This window comes from Acomys russatus, chromosome 25 (assembly GCF_903995435.1).
Source record: "Acomys russatus chromosome 25, mAcoRus1.1, whole genome shotgun sequence".
Classification (NCBI taxonomy): Eukaryota; Metazoa; Chordata; class Mammalia; order Rodentia; family Muridae; genus Acomys; species Acomys russatus.
Window position 1 is genome coordinate 49287918 of NC_067161.1, and position 20057 is coordinate 49307974.

Consider the following 20057-nt stretch of genomic DNA (forward strand, 5'->3'; position numbering starts at 1 on the left):
AGCCTGCAGGGCCTCCACACACAAGGGTCTTAAGGCCACAGGAGAAGGCGGTGGGGGTGGGGGCTGGCAGGGCGGCCTGGGAGGCGGGCTGGCCTGGGGGTTTGTGTATGTTTTGCTCACAGGCCTGCATGAACGTCCCATTTCATGCTCCATTTTATTATACTTCAAGGCAACCGTTTGAGTGCATAAACAATTGAGTCGCTGCTGCCTACACATCGCTTCTTATTTTACGCATAGCACTTGCAGCCTTGCATATTAAAAGGTAATGCCACTACCTTTTCCAGTTGTGCCATTGATAACGCACTCCTCCAAGAGAGCTGCTAGGAACTGATCTGCTAAAGGAAGTCTCTTCTATCCCTGAACTGCTCCTAAGGAATTCTAAGAAGGACGTTTCTCTCTTTAAAACAACTACTACATTTTGTGAACAAATATTTGTGTTTACCCCAGGATTATTGTCACCGTTGCACCTTGGACTTGGTGTTATCTGGCTATTGGCTTTTTTCCTTTGAACTAGAGGCACAGTGTAATGAATGGCCTTAGAATTTATACTTTGCTCTTGAAACTGACCTCCAAATATTTAGATCGGTACTCTGTGTCCTTAGCCTTGTTTCAGATATATCCTAGCCATGACTGGAGGGTTCCCAAAGCCAGTATAATATGAAACTCACCTAGGCTTCCAATTGTTGTTTTTGTTTTGGATGAAATTGTCAAGTCAGCAATATTTGAAGGGTAAAGTCAATTTCTTCTTTTAAAATGTGAGAAGGCTGAAAATCTGAACCCATCTCAGAAGTTACGCTAAGAATGTTGCAGGGCTGGCTGTGTGTGCTGCTTTCCCCCGTTGGGGTTCCTGCCCTCTGGTCTAGCTGATGCACAGTGAGAAAGCCGCTGTGCAAGGTGCAGCAGGAGGGACGACCAGACTGTGTCAGATACAGCTCAGCCTACAGAGAGAACGCCTCAGAACTTGGAAAGAGGAAACCTGTAGCTCAGTTCTCTTTGCTTTGGGGAGCAGTGAGGATGCCGAGAGAGGCGAGCTAAAACAGTTTTTTTTGGATGTATATGGTCTTATGCTTGTGCTCTGTCAAAGGCTGGCATTTTGGGAAAAAAAGCTAAGGCAGAAAGATCACAAATTTTGAGGGTCAACATGGGCTGTACAGTGAGACCTGGTCTCAAAACAACAGAAAAATCAGCAATTAGTGTTTAGGATAGCCCCCAAGCAAAGTGCCCTCTCTGGAGGTCTCTGAAGGAAGAGTTGGGGCCTGCTGGTCAGCCTCTCATCTCCCCAGCACCTGGCACAGGGGAGGAGGACGTTGCTGGAGTGAGTCCCAATCCTACACACCAGTGTCCACACGTGGCCGCTGTGCTCCTGTGTGCCCTCACCAGGCATTTGTTTGTGCTGGCAGAATCGAGCACAGAGACCCTCTCTGCTGACTTCATCTCAGCCATAGCACTAACCCTGTCCCTGCCTCTGTCCTTCCTGTGCTGTGAAGTGGCTTCTGGTGAGTTCATTAACTGAAGTGACAAAGGCAATCAAACTCTGTTCTCTCAGAACCCACCCAGCCACCCACCATGGGTATATATAGTCTTTGAATTTATGAATATTCTACAGCAAGGTCTTTCCCCAAAGCCTGCTTATGGGTCTAAGAGACCCAAGGTGAGAGGTTTGGAGGTGAAAATGTGAGCGGCTGTATTTCCAGTGCTCTCCGTAGAGACAGCGACACAGTGTCTAGGCGACAGAGCGTGGGTACCTGTAAGGAACCACAGGGCGTCCTGCCAGCCAGTGCGGAGCTTCCAAGTGTGTTTGTGGCCAGGGCTACGTAGACCCTGCCTCAAAAGCAAAACAACAAATATAGTCAAAATATTGGGGAAGTAAGTTTTCAAGCTTTGAGGATAAAAAATGAGACTGGGGCAGAGAGGTAACAAAAATCACCATAGAGCACATGGGAAGAGGAAGGGCTGGGTGTGCCTACAGCAAGCATGGAGGCTTCTGCGGCCACGGCCCTCTGCTGTGGCCCCGAAGGAACGGTCTCCCTGCACGTATTGTGGAAGTCCAGATTTCTGAAGGCACACTGAGTGAGCAAAAGAGTTCCTCAGAGTCCGCGATGGCAGGGACCTGACACAAACCAAGTTGGATTCTAATCTGCTTTGGCACTGATTGATCCAGACGTGACCTTCACATAAAGTACCATTTAGCTTTTGAACCACATGTGTGTTAGATTGCAACTGTCAGATCTAAAAAAGTACCAGAAGAGGGAAAAAAAAAAACAAAAACCAACAACAGAAAATGTGGGAAGTGCCGCACAAGGATTTCCCCACCACCTTCGGTCTGCAGAGAAAGTCTTGAGATACGGTAGCAGCTGTTAACTCAACTGAGAGTCAGACATGCGTTTATTTAGGAAAAAGCTTTAGCCGGATTTTCTGGCTGCAGAAGCGGTCTCTTTCCTGTCCTTTTTCAGTAAGGCATAAGAAGAGCTCTCGTGGGGCTGCTGTGACCCCAGCAGCCGGCAGGCTGGGGCAGCAGACTCTCAGGGCCAGCCTGTGCGGCACAGTGAGCGGAGGCCCGCTTAGCAAGCAGAGGATGATGCGCAGTGCACCTCTATTCAGCGCCCACAGTGGTCTAAGTGCCATCTTGGGGTTGGGTTTGGGTCTATCCCAAGTCTGTGTACTTAGTTAAATCTCATTATTTTCAGGGAATGGGCACTGTTGCTACTGTTGCAACATATTGCTTGATACCCTTAGTTTGATTCTCTCACCAGTTGAAAGCTCGTGAAGGAATATCAGTTAGGTACTTCATCTGGCCTGACTGACACTTAAACAAGGAACACTTGGCTGTCAGGGTCAGTGGGAGTGTGGGACACACCCAAGTGGTTTTTATTGGTTGGGGTTTTGGGGGAGTTTTGGGTTGGGCTTTGGTTTTTTGGGGGTTGGTTTTTGGCTTTGGCTTTTGTTTATCTATGTTTGTGACAGAGTCTCTACATAGCCCTGGCTATCTCAGTATTCACTAGGTAGACCAGGTTGGCCTTGAACTCAGAATTCTGCCTCCCAAATTCTGGGACTAAAGGTGTGTGCCACCACCACACCCACCACACCCTAGCTCTTGATTGCTCAGGGGTGTGCAGTTGCTGTGGCGGCAGCTGCTTTAATATGAACTAGTCTATTTTCTTGGCCTTTTTTGGCTTTCGTTTTTAAGGTTTTTTTAAGATCAAGCCCACATTAATTCATACTGTCCCAGGGTCAGCTGATAGGCAAGTCAGCACCGGTTGTCAGCATGAATCCTGGCCCCTCCCTGACAGGAAGAGGCCTGTGAACGGTAGGCAAAGTGAGAAGAGAAGCTTCCACAGCTGCTGGGAGACAGGGAGAGGCATTTTCCCATCGGTTCTCTCACTTAGTGCTGGGGGTGAGAAGATTGCTGTCTCCTTAAGTCACGTGATCTTTTCAATATCTTTCCTTCCTGAAACTTTCCCAAAAATTTCTAGCTCTGCTAAAATGATTGTAACAGACTGGCTCTAACCACCAATTGGACACTGGCTGTAAATCTGTAATTGCTTGTGGAGATGCCCTAAAGGTGTGGTGTTTGATGTTGTTTCTGGGATCTCACAGCAGTTAAGTCTTCTGTTGCTGAAGGTTCTGCAGGGACCCTGAGGCTTGCCTGCCTCCTGGAGGCCCGTGCCAGGAGAGAATAGTGTCTGTCTATCCTTAGGCACCGCTGCCCGGCTCTTACAATGGGCAGTGAACAGATTTCCTCTTTTGTCATTTATGAGCTGCAGTCCATCTCAAATACGTCACAAAGTGTAGAAAGCACTAATATTTTTTGCCAGATTGGACCAACTTTGAAACATGTTGTTCCTCCTTGCCCATTAGGTTGTCGCCAAAGGAAGGCCAGTTAAGAACCCTGGCTCTAGACCACGTCACCTTTTATAAAAACCTGGTGATAGCAGTTCTATGGTGCGATGGAGTGTTTGGGTTTGGTTTTTTTTTTTTTTTTTTGTAATTATGAATATAAAACCCTCTAATTTCTGACTGTTCAAGTTTTATAGGGCAGTAAGTGTAGTGCAAAATCCTAGAACTGTTTGTAACATTCTAGGGAGTGACACACTGGACCCAGGTGCCCACCTCCAGCCCTGGGGAGGCCTGGCAAAGGGCCGGCGCCGCTCTCAGCAGCTTGTGTTGGCTCTTGGGTCTGAATTTTCTGCCTTTCTCTGTTTCTGTTCTCATCATCCCATAAGAAAAAAAAAACCCCTTCTAACATCGACATTTATCTGAGGCGTGTTTTTTAAATGAGATTATAACATTTAGTGGTGTGCTCCAGCCCTCTAAATGGGGCGTTTCTCTGTTTGCACACAAGACAATAGAGAACTCAGTGGTGGGACCCAACCCTGAGTTGATAAAAAATAGCCTGAAAGTCCCAAGCATTAAGTTTTGGTAAACCTGAATAATTTTAAGAGTAATCAGAACCTATTGAGTTTGAAAGGGCTGATGGTGGTGGAGCTTTTGATTATTGGCACTGCCCTGGACCCCCCAGTATGCAGAGTTAAAGAAGCCCCACCACTGGCCCACCGCAAAGCTAACGGGATCGGATCCCTGGAAAGTACTCAGAGCACCATCTCTTTTGTGGTAGTGATAATTTGTTCTTTGGGCAACTGTTCCACCAGCAGCTGTTTATTAAATAGCTACTAGGTGCCCAGCACATGCTCTGGCCTGCACTGGAGTGAGCAGTGCTCGCCTTGGGACAGATGGGGGTAAGGAGTGGACCAGTGTTGTCCCTGTCTGTCCCCATCTCCTGGCCATATCCTCTTCTCCCTTTTCCACCTGGAGAGTGGTCCTGGGTGCTCATCTGTCTGTTTCCCCGGCCAGCTTACCAGTCCCGTTACTTGAATACCTGGCTGACAGTTGTTTACCTTTGTTCCAACTTCCCTCTCACAGCAGCAGGCTGCAGCACTCAGCCTGCCCTTGGTGTCCCGTCTTCAGAGGCTCACAGGCATCTCACATACAGAACTGAGGCCCTTTCTATCCCGCCACAAGCCCACTTCCCTCCCATCTTGCCGTGATCTCAGCCAGCAGCCGCTCACCTGGGAGCTGTCCTTGGCGCGTCTCCTTTTCATACTGAGTTAGTGATGCAGACACAGCAGATCCCGCCATGAGAATATGACTCTTCTTAGCTGTCTGCTCTGGATACGGCTCAGGACTTCCGACTCTCTGCCTTTGTGGTTGTCTGCACACGGTGCCCGCCTTGGCACTCCCTGCGTGTGTCTCCCTATTGTCTCATCCTTAGTCTTAACATATTAAACAGCGATGACCAGAGGAGGATATCTCCTAACTGCATCTATCTCTCAGCATCGTGCAGTTTTCTCTCACTGAATTTCCCACTTTGATTTAAATATATTAAAAATGTACTTTGTTCTTTCATTAATGCAATGCATTAGGAATGTACTAGCAGGCGTTACAATTCTGCATGAGAGCAGGCGCAATATTATACAAACAGACATGACAGGCAACTTGGTAAGAGCTTGTAGAGGGACCCTGACATCCGGATGGGGAGAGTTGCATGGACCTGGTGACTGAGTGCTCTGTTAGCCAGTCTTATGTAGTTTAAACTCATAGATGAAGTCACTTGGGATTGAGAGCATGGCTGGAAAAAAGAGGGCTGCCATCTGTGCTCACGTCTGGCCACATGCTAGAAGATATCTCACATGAGTTTAGGTCCCAAGAGCTAGGATGGGCGGTGGGAGAAGAGAGAGCTGGAGGAGGAAGAGGGTACGCTGGAGAAACACGGGGCAGCATCCATTGCCGTGGGGGGGGTGGGGGTATATACTGCCTGGGCAGTACTGGCTAGGGCAGACAGAAGTGGGCTGGAAGCCACTGGCTGAGCACTGGGAGGATTGTAGATAGAGGTGACAAGTGGCAAATGTGAACTCTAGAGAGAAGCAAGGCTCTGTAAGGCAGAAGTGGAGTGACACGCAGTTGAGGGAGGTTCATCATGCGCAGGACGGGAAGGGGGGAGCTGCCGCTCGGCTCTACTGCAAGTGAACATGACGCCAGAGCAGAAGCACAGGAGGAGTTGGTGGCTTTGGGGGAGCCACTTACGTGCATGGGTGTGGGAGCCACAGAGCTCCTCCTCATCCATCCCCCAGCTTCATGCCAGAACCGCCTCAAGGGCACTTTTTACCCCTGGACCAGGAGCTCCTCTTCTGTAGAAAGCTCCCTGGGAGTCGGGAGTCGGCTGTGATCTTGCACACGGAGCCCCACCCGGGGTCAGACCCCACAGAGAAATAGAGTATCAATGACGACGGGTCGGTTCATGCTCTGATTTCTTTTCCAGTGTTTCAGGAAAGCACATGGCATCTTATGCAGCAGACATGCTAGTGGCCGGTGCGCTTTTCCAGTCTCCTCATTAGGGTCTGTTTGTATAAACACCGTCTGCTCTCTGGTTTGGGGTGTCAGAGGAGGTTCACTCAGTGGCTTGCAGGCGTCTCTGTCCCATTTCGTGCTTTTGCGTTACTTGCACTTTGAGGAGACGGCTGACACTCACATTGCTCAAATTTGAAGTGATGTCATACTTGTGCGTTGCTCCTCAGGCACAGATAGATGGCTTTCTTATGAGTGTGCTGACTCAGCATAGCTCTGGTCCCCCTGCCCTGAGTGGAGCTGTCCACACACTTACCTCCTGGAAGACTTTCCCCTGCATCAGTTTGTATCAATAATGCCAGCCAGAGATCCTTCCATTTATTTGCCCAGTAATGGCGGATCTCATAGGCACACTTAGCAGACAGTAGGTCCCTGGGCAGGCCAAGGCAACCCGCCCAGTGTGGCAGGCGGACTTGTGTGGGGCACTGCAAAATCCTGCCGTATCCGTGTGTGGCTGTTAGCGCCTCAGCTTGTGCGCTGTCGGAATGTGCTGACTGCCTTTCCCAGCGGCACCTCTGCCACCATCCGTTCACAAGCTTGCGCTGCTGCATTGTCACTGTCTCTCGCGCCCCCCTCAGCCGCGTGTGGGTCAACAGCTGTCTCCTCTCCTCTCCCCAGTGGACCGCATTGTAGGTCTGGATCAGGTCACTGGGATGACTGAGACAGCTTTCGGCTCTGCGTACAAAACCAAGAAGGGCATGTTCCGGACCGTGGGGCAGCTCTACAAAGAGTCCCTCACCAAGCTGATGGCAACCCTCCGAAACACCAACCCCAACTTCGTTCGCTGCATCATTCCAAATCACGAGAAGCGGGTGGGTATGTGCGAGGCAGAGCGCATGCGTGTTCTCGGTTGCCGGGGCCAGGCTACTGTGGTTAAACTAGAAAACTGTTGTTTGCTCGACCAGGCCGGAAAACTGGACCCACACCTCGTGCTGGACCAGCTCCGCTGCAATGGTGTCCTGGAAGGGATCAGGATCTGTCGCCAGGGCTTCCCCAACCGCATCGTCTTCCAGGAGTTCAGACAGAGGTATTGCTCTCTTGTACCTGCTTTGTCTGTGTGTCCAGGCTTACCTTGGCACGAATGAAAATGCTGGCATGATGAGGTACGGTTTTTCCTTTGCTCCCTGCCGAGCGAGATGCTGATTCTCCTGCTGTACAAAAAGCATCTTCCAAGGGCTGAAGAGCAGAAGTTAGCCATGCAGTGAGCCAGGGCAGCGGCAAGCCTAAGTCTCTTGATTTATATATATGTATATTGGTTTTTTTGAGACAGGCTTTCACTGCATATCCCTGGCTGTCCTGGAACTTACTCTGTAGACCAGGCTGGCCTCAAATTCACAGAGATCCGCCTGCCTCTGCCTCCTGAGTGCTGGGATTAAAGGCGTGCATCACTACCATCAGCTTAATATATTTTTTTAAACATGTATTTTAATAATAGATGAGTAGGGTATGTTAAATACAAATTAAAAAATTTAATCCTCCAGTAAGGATTCCTGGAAAATATTTTAGGATGTTTCCATCTGGTTTTTAGTAAATGAATCCATGTGAGTATAAACTTTCGTGTGGGTCTGGGTCTGTGTGTACAATGACAGATCTTTAACAAGAGTAGATAAAGTGATAAAGTAATAGATTAGAAAACAATTAAAATAAAAGCAAAGGAGCTGAGCTTGATGGGCACACAGTAGAGACTGCTGGGGCACACTGTGAAATGCTTTATTGAGTGTTTCTCTAAAGCTTCTAACTCAGTTGCTTTTCTCCTGGAAAGCAGTTTTCAAAATACTTCCACTGTTGATTCATAAAATAATTAGGGGCTTCCGGGTCAAAAAAGGGTCCCTCACGGCTTCAGCTATTCCTCACCCTCCGTGTCTCAGAAGAGTCAACTCGGGAAGCTGTTGAGTCCTGGGTGTCGTCAGGAAAGCCCGCTGTTAGGAGGCCCACTGCCTAGTGGCGAGGTGTCGTCAGGAAAGCCGCGTTAGGAGCCCACTGTCTAGCGGCGAACGGCACCTGGGATACCGGGTTACAATGGCTGCTTTTCTGCTGCAGGGTCTTCTAACTGACAGCTCAGTGGCATAGACACACCCAGACAGCGCCTGCTGAAGGCCACCCTGTTATCCTCTGGGGTTCTAAATAGAAGCTTTATGGACGTGCTCTTATAGTCTTTTCTAGTGTCCTGATAAATGCTTACAAGCTGAATAGTTTGAAAAGTACAAAGTGCCAAATCCTCTTATCTTAAGATGTGGACATTTGTGGGAAATGAACGAAAACGAAGGTTTTCAATATTGATTCTTCTCTGCCGGACACCTAAGCCTATGCTTTCATCTGAGAATATTCACCTTGTTTTTCCTCCACTTCTAAGTAGGAACTGGACCTGCAAAAGGCCCGGGATATCACCTGCTCTGCTCTCAATTTGTGTTCTGCCAATCAGTATTTCTACCTTTTTCTTTCTCCAGATATGAGATCCTAACTCCCAATGCTATTCCTAAAGGCTTCATGGATGGCAAACAGGCCTGCGAGCGAATGGTAAGATTTCTTTTTTTGTTGTTTTGGGTTTTTATGATAGGGTCCCTATTGTGTGTCCTGGAACTCCCAGAGATCGGCCTGCCTCTGCCTCCCAAGTGCTGGGATTAAAGACGTGCACCACCACATCTTGATGACTCGACGACGACGACGACAAAGACAACTTTCCTGTAGCAAAAGTAATCAGTTTCCTCCTCTCTCAGATCCGGGCTTTAGAACTGGACCCAAACCTGTACAGAATTGGACAGAGCAAGATATTTTTTCGAGCTGGAGTTTTGGCGCACTTAGAAGAAGAAGAGATTTAAAAATCACTGATATCATCATCTTTTTCCAAGCTGTATGCAGAGGCTACCTAGCCAGGAAGTAAGTGGCTGTGTGAACCCAGCATCTCTGATGCATAGTCTTGGGCTGGGCATTGTGTTGTATCCATGATGCAAGTGGGCGCGAGACGGACAGGCTCTGTCCTTGTGGACCGTGCATTCCCATGGGAGCGGCATGTGGAAGAGCCAGATGCACATCCCAAAAGGAAACCACAGGGTTGGAGCTCTGCTTCTCCAAGGCCCTGGGGAGCCGTCCCTGAGGGACGTTTGCCTTGAGGCCAGCTTCCCTTGAGCAGCTATGAGCAGGCATGCTCCTTACTGTCCTGCAGGGCCTTTGCCAAGAAGCAGCAGCAACTGAGTGCCTTGAGGGTCTTGCAGCGGAACTGCGCGGCGTACCTGAAGCTGCGACACTGGCAGTGGTGGCGCGTCTTCACGAAGGTGGGCTGGTCCAGGTGGTCCTAACGACTCTCCGTGTGGAGGCCTCGGATCAGCAGGGGTGGGGCTGAACTGACGTGATGACCTGTTTACCTTGTCCCAGGTGAAGCCTCTCCTCCAAGTGACCCGCCAGGAGGAAGAGCTCCAGGCAAAAGATGAGGAGCTGCTGAAAGTGAAAGAGAAGCAGACGAAAGTGGAAGGGGAGCTTGAGGAGATGGAGAGGAAGCACCAGCAGGTGTGTGCGCCCACTCTGCGCCCCACAGCGCCCTGACTGCGTGTCCGGCCATGCCCACCACATCATCCTGTTAGGGCAGGTTTTTCACTCCCTTTCTAAAGTTCCAGCAACATTGGGCCTTATGGCTTAGATTGATGTAAGTTCAAATCAGCCTCAACTCCCGCACCTCCCTCGTCTCACGCTCTGGGCACTAAGCAGGTCATGGTGCTGTGACACTTGTGTCGGGCCCTCTGTAGGATGGGACTCCCGGTGCTGAGTGCTCATGTCTGCTTGTGAGGAAAGAGAAAAGTAAAGGCAGCGTGGCTGAGCAGGGCCCCTCTGCGAGAACTTGGCAAAGCTCGGACAGGAACAGCATCGGTGGGAAGGCCAAGCATGTCACTTGCTGGGCAACAGGCATTGGTAGTTCCCAAGAACCTTGTTGGGGCTTTTTGTTTGCTTGTTTTGATGTTTTGATTTCATTTGGGTTTTTGTTTGGTGGTTTTTGGTTTTTTGTTTTGGTAGAGTCCCACTTTGTAGCCCAGGCTAGCCTCAAACTCATGGCAATCCTCCTGCTTCAGCCTCCCAAGTACTGGGATTATAGGCATGAGCCACTGCCCCTGGAACCTTCTAACACTTTAATGTTCCCTCTCCTACTTATCAGTCCTTCTTAGCTTCATGGACAAACTATAATTATTCAAGTGGTGAGACCTTTGTATTTATTGTTCAAGATAAATTAGGACAATAGAAGAAAATAAAAATATTTTATATAGTTTATGCATATGCACATACATACAAAGCATACTTGATATTTTTGCCAGATAGGCTGTTTGTTTTGAGGCAGGGTCTGTCTATGTACCCTTGGCTAGCCTGAACACAGAGCTTCTGCCTGTGTGTTTGGTATTCTTAGCCTGCTATGCCTGAGGCAGCAGGCACTGACTGCTGAACCTGGTCGGTCTCCACGGCCCTGGGCCCTGTGTGTGGAACAGGTCGGTCTGGGGTGCATGTGGGAGTCACGGCGGCCCTGGGCCCTGTGGTGTGTGGAACAGGACAGTCTGGAGTGCACGCAGTAGTCACGGCGGCCCTGGGCCCTGTGGTGTGTGGAACAGGATGGTCTGGGGTGCACGCGGGAGTCACGCCCTGGGCCCTGTGGTGTGGAACAGGTCGCAGTCTGGGGTGCACGCGGGAGTCACGCCCTGGGCCCTGTGCTTCTTTCAGCTGCTGGAGGAGAAGAACATCCTCGCAGAGCAGCTGCAAGCCGAGACCGAGCTCTTCGCCGAGGCAGAGGAGATGAGGGCGCGACTCGCCGCCAAGAAGCAGGAGCTGGAGGAGATCCTCCATGACCTGGAGTCCAGGGTGGAGGAGGAGGAGGAGAGGAACCAGCTCCTCCAGAGCGAGAAGAAGAAAATGCAAGCACACATTCAGGTGCCAGGCGCGGCTCTTATGTTCGGGTCTGTTAAGCATGTGGAATCCCGTGTCTCCCGAGAATAGGTCATGTGTACCGATCGATCATTCATTTGAACCACAGATTGCACAAGTTTTCTGCAAACATAGGTTTATTATTTTAAGTAGGAATCCTTTGTGTTCCAGTGGTAGCATCTTACAATGTGGAGAGACAGTCAGAAGCCGCCCAGGCTCTGGAGTGCTCCATGGAGCTTAGGCGGTTCTTTATGTCGTCACAGTGATGACATGGGCATCTTCTGACTGGCTCATGAACAGTGTGCAGCGCTGAGGGAGAGCATCAGCCCGGCCCTGGTACCTTAAAGTATAGGCTCTAGTCACAGAGCACTCTGTGTACCTGGTGAATGCCGAGACCCTGGGTGTCACGCCTGCACCTTCGCACACGGACATCTCCCTGCTCCTGGCTGCACCACCGCTGCTTCCTGGGCCGGCACCAAACCTTCCTGTGGGAACATTTCTCCCTTAACATTCCTACCACATAGCTCATCTTGGCAAAGCACAACCAGATGTTTGTCAAAGCGACCACTGGCACCATGTTATTTCCTCAGCACTCCTATACTAAGTTGGCCAGATACTTCCATTCTTCAGACAGTTCCAAGTATTCTGTGAGTTAGAGCATCTCAAAAGCTATACAGAGATTGGCTCCGTAGCAACCCTAAGCTGTGAAAGATAAATCAGTATTCATAAATAGGGTATTGTCAGGCCTTAGCAGTTCTGTTCAGATGTGAGTTAAAATGTGCTTATTTCATTAAATAGTGTATCCAGTCAGAACTGCATTTGCCTGAGCATCTTTTACATATGAATTAGTGCCTCTTCCTGTGGAGCCATCTCACCAGCCTTGTGGCATATATATGTATATATCGTGTGTGCGTGTGTGCGCCCGCGCGCGTGCGTGTGTGCGCCCGCGCGCATGCGCGCGTGCTCACACTCCCGCTTCTGTGGTTAGAGCACAGTTTGCAGGAGCCGAGTCTCCCTCTGTTGTGTGGTCCGGGACTAACCAGGCCTGGGCACCGGCACCTTCGCCCACGCAGCCATCTTACTGGCCTTCTCCCTATATTTTTATACTAGATTTTAACCACTTCATATGAAATGCTTGCATTTCTTTAAACATTCATGTTTCTTTATTTAAAACACAATATGTCCCTGTGCCAGCAGTTAGCTTCCTGCTGTGTTTTTTTTTCATGATGTGAGGTCCATATTCTCCTAAATAAACATAAGCTTAAAGGTTTGTTTGTTTACTATGTACACAGTGCGCTGCCTGCATGTGCACCTGCAGGCCAGAAGGAGGGCACCAGATACCAGGATAGATAGTTGTGAGCCACAATGTGGCTGCTAAGAATGGAACTCGGGTTCTCTGGAAGAGCGGCCAGTGTTCTTAACCTGAGCTATAAACGTGAGCTTTAATTTATTATCTTGTGACCTGAATTCATTCATGTACAATCTAAAATTACTTAAGGCACTATGATATTACTAGGTGGTGTGCTTTTTTCCTCTTGTGGGATGTCAGAGATTCCAAATTGACTACATGGCCTGGGAGCCCAATTTGGATCCCTTGCATCGTCTGGCTTTGCTCTAACTAGAGCTGTCTTCATGTGCGGTTTTGAAGATGAGTTTCTTGGTGTTAGCATTAATGTGACTGATAGAAAGTGTCGGACACTTAGGTCCTCAGCCCCTCGCCCCTTCCTACGCCCATCGTTTTCCATGAATTGTTTGAAACTGCATACAGACTCACTTACTCACTGAACTTACACTGAGCATATTGCTATGTTTTGCCACCTTATGGGTGTGCAGTGCACGAATGCAGTTAGCAAAAGCTAGACAGTGGGGAGACGGCCGGGATGCAGGGAGAAGTCAGCAACCCAGAGATCCGAGGAGACCGACAAGGGCTGCCAGTCACAGCCCACGAGGTTCATGGACTCAGACTCAAGCAAACAAATTTGTTAAAGGGCCTTTCTTTTTTTTTTTAAGAAATGTAGCCTGAAGAGTTTTCAGATGAAATAGCATGCTTGGGATTTGCTTTCGGATAAGCCAAAGAAAAAGGAAGAAGGTGGAAGTCCCAATGCAGGAGGCAGGCCGAGAGGGGACTCCTGTCGTGCACACACTCCAGGGTGCGCGGATGCTCACTGGGCCCTTGAAGAGATGCCTGGAGCTTTTGTAATAGAGGTCACCTTTACACCTCACAAGATTCATGCAGAAATTTACCATAAGTAGAACCTTTAAGCACAGTTACTCTTGGGTTAATGTGTGCAACCCATGCCCCCTGTTACGTTAATTATCATATCTGATAATATAGACCCTGAATAGATAAGCATGTTAGAGTGAAAACATGGACACACTCAGTTCCACTTGGGTTTGTGACACGCTTGAGGTCGCAGGTGCACCTGAGTGTTTGGTGCAGGGCCACCGTCACTTTCCTGTTTCCTCTGTTGCTTATTATTACTGTATGGCATGAATTTCAGTTGCTCCATGTTCTGCCTCTTCACAAATGGACCACAGCTTGATTGACAAAGCCTTTTTGCAGCATGCTCATAGTTTCCTGGTGGTAACACATGCCAGGCTGGCCTGCAACTCAAGATCTCCCTTGCCTCAGCCGCCTCGGTGCTGGCACTACAGCCATTGCCGCTGCCCCAGCTCATTGGTTTTGGGGTTTTTTTTAGTCCAAATCACCCCAATGGTTTCCCACAGTTGTGTTTGCAGAGCTTGCCATGTTGGGTTGACCCAGTTTATACCTTAACTCGTGGAGGCGCCTATGTCTGCCTCCTGCTTGCAAATGCAGCGCAGGCATGTTGTTTTTCCTGTGTGCTTGTGTGGCGGAGCAGCTGGGAGGGCTGACGGGACCTTTTCCTCGCCAGGACCTGGAGGAGCAGCTGGATGAGGAGGAGGGGGCCCGTCAGAAGCTGCAGCTGGAGAAGGTGACGGCAGAGGCTAAAATGAAGAAGATGGAAGAGGAGGTGCTGCTTCTGGAAGACCAGAATTCCAAGTTCATCAAAGTAAGGCCATTTCCATCGGCGCTGCGGCCAGACGCCAGAAAAGCGCTGGCATACCCTGAGCGTGGCACCAGGAGAGGGCAAGGGATTTCTGGAGACAATTCTAGTTGCAGTTACTTCCTGTGTAAACCTTCCTGTCTAGAGGTCTGAAGACAGACACTATTTAGCCAAATGTCCTTAACAACCTTTTCCACCCTGTCCCGTCTGTGCCACTGGTAATCCATCTGGTATCTGGGCTCTGAGCACAAGGCAGCACCAGGCAGCCACAGGAGAGTGCCTAGCTACCCACTTTTTCTCACCTCAGAAAAGATGTTCAGAGTAATCCCAAACCCAGGCTGTAATTTCTTGTGTCTTTTCTGAAGTAGATTTTTTTTCTACTTAGGAAAAGAAGCTGATGGAAGAGCGCATCGCTGAGTGCTCCTCTCAGCTGGCTGAGGAGGAGGAAAAGGCGAAGAACTTGGCCAAAATCAGGAACAAGCAAGAAGTGATGATCTCAGATTTAGAAGGTCGGTGTCGGCCCAGAGGGTCAGCAGTGGGGCGCAGGCATGGCGGCTGCTTACAGTGAGGGTCACTGTTCACACAGACCCTCACAGTCACATCATTTAGTGCTCTGGGGAATGGATAGGATGGTTTTCTTTCGGGGTGTTTTTTTAAACTTGCCTTTGATGGACATTCTGGGCATTTGATCTAAACACTGCACAGATGTGCCCAGGGGACACCTCACAAAGGCAGTGGCCAATGGCATAGCCTTGTGGGACAGAGCTGAAACCAGAGAGCAACATTGTCAGCAGCTCTGGCAAAAGTGATGTCAGAATTGAGATGGCTGCGAAAGAAAGGGCGGGTAGACCTGTCCTTGGCCAAGCAGCTACTGAGTGCCGTCTGCTCAGGCCCTCCCTGCAGGGCCTGCTCACTAGCTTTCTCTACTGCTTAATTTTACAACAGGGGAAAATGCACTTGTGTGTTGTGTTTCAATTGCTATAGATCAAAGATAGAATGTCAGTGTAAACTGATTTTCCTAAATTACTCTGCTGCCCTTGGGGTCCTCCGCTACAGCGGGGCCCATGAGGCAGATATGCCTGTCCTGTGCCATGACTAAGGCCTTATAGCAGAGAGACTGGGAAAACAGACGTGCAACCTCTGCGGCCTCCTGGTCTGCTCTCACCTGTACTTCTTGGGGTTAGGGTTAGAGTCGGGCAGTGGCCGGGGTAGCCCTCCCCTGTTAACTCCCTTCCCAGTTGTGGGCGCAGTGATGGTGTGAGGCACACCCAAACATCTTGGCTCTTAACAGCGTGGACTCACTTTTTAAAAGGGGGAGGAACATCTTTGGACAACACCCCATTTCTCTTTCCACACACTCATTCGCCGCCCCCCCATTTATCCTGGTAGACCCCAGGTGACCAAGCTCTTGCCTCGGTCAGCAAAGCGATGACCACATCCACCCACTGTGTGCTCTGCTTCTGTCTTGCCTTACAGAGCGCTTGAAGAAGGAGGAGAAGACTCGACAAGAACTGGAAAAGGCCAAACGGAAACTGGACGGGGAAACCACTGACCTGCAGGACCAGATCGCTGAGCTCCAGGCGCAGGTCGATGAGCTCAAACTCCAGCTGGCCAAGAAGGATGAGGAGCTTCAGGGGGCGCTGGCCAGGTGTGGGCCAGCACACTCGGGGAGCCAGCGGGGCGGGCGGGCCTGCGTTCCTGCATCATGGCCCATGTTGAGCATAGGAGAGCCCCAGGGAACAAGACGTGCTTATGACATAAGCTCATGAGAACCCCACCACTACATTATTTGTCAGAGCACCAAGGCCTCATAACCCATTGCCAATGTTTAGACTGACAAATGATTGTCACATCTCAATCCTGGGAGAGTCACACCAAAGAACAAGGTCCTTTACCACACTAAATGCCTTCTGTATGTTACATATTAGTTTCCACGTGTAACTTTGGAGGAGGAAAAACATTTTGGAACCATTTCCTCTTTTATTCCATGATCTGGAGTCCAAGCCATTTGCATTATGGAAGCCATTCAAGTACTTACTTCTCTAGTTTATCATTTTAGCTACCTGGCTACACGGTCTTGGAGTTTAATTTATAACATATTTTAACCAAAAACAACTTGTATGGGGACTGGAGAGGTGACACGGCTGCCAGGGAGTACTTGCCTATCATGCACAAAGTCTTGGGTCTGAGTGTATAATCCTGTACAACCCCAGCCGGTAGAGGCAGGAGGAAGGGGATGGGGGAGTCCATCGTCATCCCCAGCTCCATAAGACGCCCACGGCTCACATTTGGGGGAAAAAAAAAAACTTACAACACATTTTCCTGGCCGGTGTCACTGTCCAGCTGGAAACAGGCTTCTCACTGGAGACGCCACAGTTAAGCACTGGTCCCCATCGGGAAGCTCTGCCAACACTCACGCCACACATGTGGCCTCAGTGGTGTGCCAAAGAAAGGGGGACACTAATGGTGTGAGGGTTGCAGGCCTTGGGCTCCCACGGGCTTGTTCTAGCTGGAACCCTCCCCCGCCACCCCCACCCCCCCACGCAGTGTTCTGACTGTCACATCTCACCGCACAGGGCATTTTAAAGTAGAGAAACACGGATCTCACTTTGACCTCCAGTGCTAGTTTGGGGCCTCTAGCTAGCAGGCCCCAGGGAAGGGTGTTGTTGGGGAGGAGACACAGCCCCTCCACAGCCATCCTGAGTGTCTTTGTGCCTGCGTCTTTTGACAGAGGAGATGATGAGACGCTGCATAAGAATAACGCGCTGAAAGTTGCGCGGGAGCTGCAGGCCCAAATCGCCGAGCTCCAGGAAGACTTTGAGTCTGAAAAGGCTTCGCGGAACAAGGCTGAGAAGCAGAAACGGGACTTGAGCGAGGAGCTGGAAGCTCTGAAGACGGAGCTGGAGGACACTCTGGACACCACCGCAGCGCAGCAGGAACTACGGTGAGTGAGTGCGGCTCTGCTATGCTGGGTTTGCCAGTCCTTTCCACCTCTGCCTCCTCACACAAGGATGACAGGGAAACGGGTGGTGAAGTAGCTGTGCTTAGTGACCGCCCACACCACAGAGCGAGGCAGGGGTGTGGGGTGTGGGCGGGGCCGCAGAATGAGGTGTGGGGTGTGGGCGGGGCCGCAGAATGAGGTGTGGGGGTGTGGGTGGGGCCGCAGAATGAGGTGTGGGGTGTGGGAGGGCAGCTATGCTCAGGTTGCAGAGAAGTTTATAGAGGCCAAGAGACTGGACCAAAGGGAGAGGCAGGATGAACACAGCAGTGATGGAGTGGTCGGCACCTGCAGGCAGTTTGGGGGTGGGGGGCGCTACAAACAGATGGAGCAGCGACTCTGAGGCAGTGTTTGCTGAGCATGAAAAGGCTACAGGTTCCATTCCCAACACTGTAAAAAGAAAACGGAGCGAGCACAGGCTTCAGGTCACTGTATGCACTACAGTGTCTCCCCGGCCAAGCAGGGGCTCCATGCTCAGGCATAGTAGACAGAGCCTGGGAAGGTTCGTAGGCAGGAACCTATAGCTATCAGTCCATAGAATGTCACAACGCAAAGACTGGGCAGGGCCACTAGTAATGTAGATGTCATCTGTGAAGCCACTGGGGCATGTTCCACCCAGCTGTCCTTGCCTCCCCCTCGCTGCTCGCTCCATGCACCTGTGCAGCCAGCCAGGCGGGAGCCTGCTTTCCCAGCTAGTGATTGAGCTGCTTGTGCAAGACTGCGTGTGCACCTGTCAGCAGCTTGGGTGTGTTAGCAATGGCAGAGTCACCATTGCCCCAGTGGGAGGCTGCAATGTCAGGTAAAGACAGACGGCAGAGGAACCAGGAGAGGTGGGCATGGCTACAAGCAGGCCCAGGAGGAAGGATTAGTGTGTGAACGCCAGTGTCAGTCAGGATGTGCCATCTGGGTCTGGTCATGAGCCAGGAAGCAGGCCCCGGGGAGAATGACTGTGTCTAGGTAGCAGGTGGTGAGGTCAGACCAGGGTTTCCGAAGTACTCACAAGGCTCAGCGGACAGCACAGCACAGCACAGCACACTGCCAGGCTCGGGCGGACAGCACAGCACAGCACACTGCCAGGATTTGCTCCAGGAATGTGCATTAGCATTTTAAGTTCCAGCGGCTTCTCAAAGGTTCTGCTTTATAAAAATCTAAATTTTCCAAAGTCTCTGCTCGCAAGGTCTTTTTGTTTTAATGGGAGGGGGGTTAAGGTATGTGCCCATGTGTGCAGGTGCCTAAAGAACTAAACACTCAGACCCTCGGAAGCTGGGTTACCAGAACCGGGAGGAGGGCATGGTTCTCCCTGGATCTGGACTTACAGGCAGCTGTGAGCACCTGGTGGCGGTGCTGGGAACCCTGCAAAAGCAGAAACCACACTTAACCACCAAGGCAGATTTCTGGCCACAACTCTGATCATTCTGCCATTCAACTCTTGCTCATGGTGGCTCACACCTGCATGACTGAGGCAAGAGGGTTGCCTCAAGTTTGGAGCCTGGGCTAGGGAGAGGCATGGCTTTGGCTCTCCTGAAACCTTCCAAGGCCTGTTTGAGAGCTCGCCTACCTCTCCTTCATCACTGGTTTTCCTTGACTGTGGGCATGAGGCTCTCTTCTGTGCTGAAAGTCTGCAGGGAAAGAGGTTGCCAAGTCTGGGGAGAGCTGAGAGCTGAAGGGTTGTGTGACTTTGGGATTCAGGTAGAGACCAGGCACAAACTTGAGAAGGTGAGGAGCTGGCAGCAGGGCCTTCACTGGGCATGTACAACCCGGAGCCTGGCCGCACCTGTGTCGAAGTCATCTTGATGAGCGCTGGCCGGGGACAGGCCAGACCAGGTGTCTGAGCCAGCAGGACCCATGACTGAACTGGGCTTCCGTGACTCTTCTGTCTAGACTACAGCTAACTGCAGAGCTGGCAGCGGCAGCCCTTTCTTGGCAGTGACCTCTGCCCTCTGTGTTAGCTGTTCCACCACAGGGAGGAAAGCATGTCGTTGGCATAGGTTATGCATCTGTGTTGGGAACAAACAGGAAACTTGTCTTAAGTACTGCCATTTTGTTTTCAGACTCTATTTTGATCATAGAGTGAAACTAAGGTCTGGTTCCCAGGCCTTAAGGGAGCTGGTGACTCCCCAAAAGCTGGGCAGCTTCTGTTATTCTGTTCCAGAACATCCTTTGTTCCCCCAAAATATGTGGCCTATTGTAAAACCTCCATTCTGTATCAGTGGCATAGACAGGAAACCTTATCGATAAGTCCTGAGGTGGGAAATGTGACAGCAACTTGGCGCACACATCTCTGCAGGCTTAAATACTCTGTGACACTCTGACTCAGGGTCACAGTTCCGCTGAGTCTGTTCTGCGACCCTGTGCGATCAGCAGTGGCTCGATCACAGTAACTTTTTGTCATCTGCATTGACCTGGGGTTTGAGTTGTGTTGGACCTAAGAGGACCTCCTAACATCTGAGGCAAACAGCAAGTCTTCCAGAGATATCCTTCGGGGGGGCCGTGGGGCTTGTGACAACCCAACCCACTACTGTAGCTCTTAGCAGGAGTGAGTTCTCCTTACTGGTTTCAGTGGGCAGGGAGGTGGGTAGTAGGAGGGCCTCCCACAGGCAAGAGCTCTACCATGGAGCTGTATTGCAAGCCCTGGTTTCAGTTTCTGTCAGGCTGTCCTCTTGAACATGACACTCAGGTTGACAGATTTATCGTGTGTGGGAGCTGAGCTCACCTCTGGTTAGTGAAATAGC

General features: G+C 50.5%; 1 protein-coding gene across 1 annotated transcript in view; it reads left to right on the forward strand.

Annotated features, from left to right (window-relative positions):
• Myh10 (myosin heavy chain 10) overlaps positions 1–20057 on the forward strand; it is a 119909-nt gene that overhangs the window by 79960 nt on the left and 19892 nt on the right. Inside the window, 12 exon segments of the mRNA XM_051168480.1 lie at positions 7021–7214; positions 7308–7429; positions 8850–8919; positions 9120–9207; positions 9210–9279; positions 9566–9674; positions 9775–9906; positions 11101–11307; positions 14196–14333; positions 14713–14836; positions 15804–15975; positions 17059–17271. Coding sequence (XP_051024437.1) covers positions 7021–7214; positions 7308–7429; positions 8850–8919; positions 9120–9207; positions 9210–9279; positions 9566–9674; positions 9775–9906; positions 11101–11307; positions 14196–14333; positions 14713–14836; positions 15804–15975; positions 17059–17271 — 1639 coding nt within the window.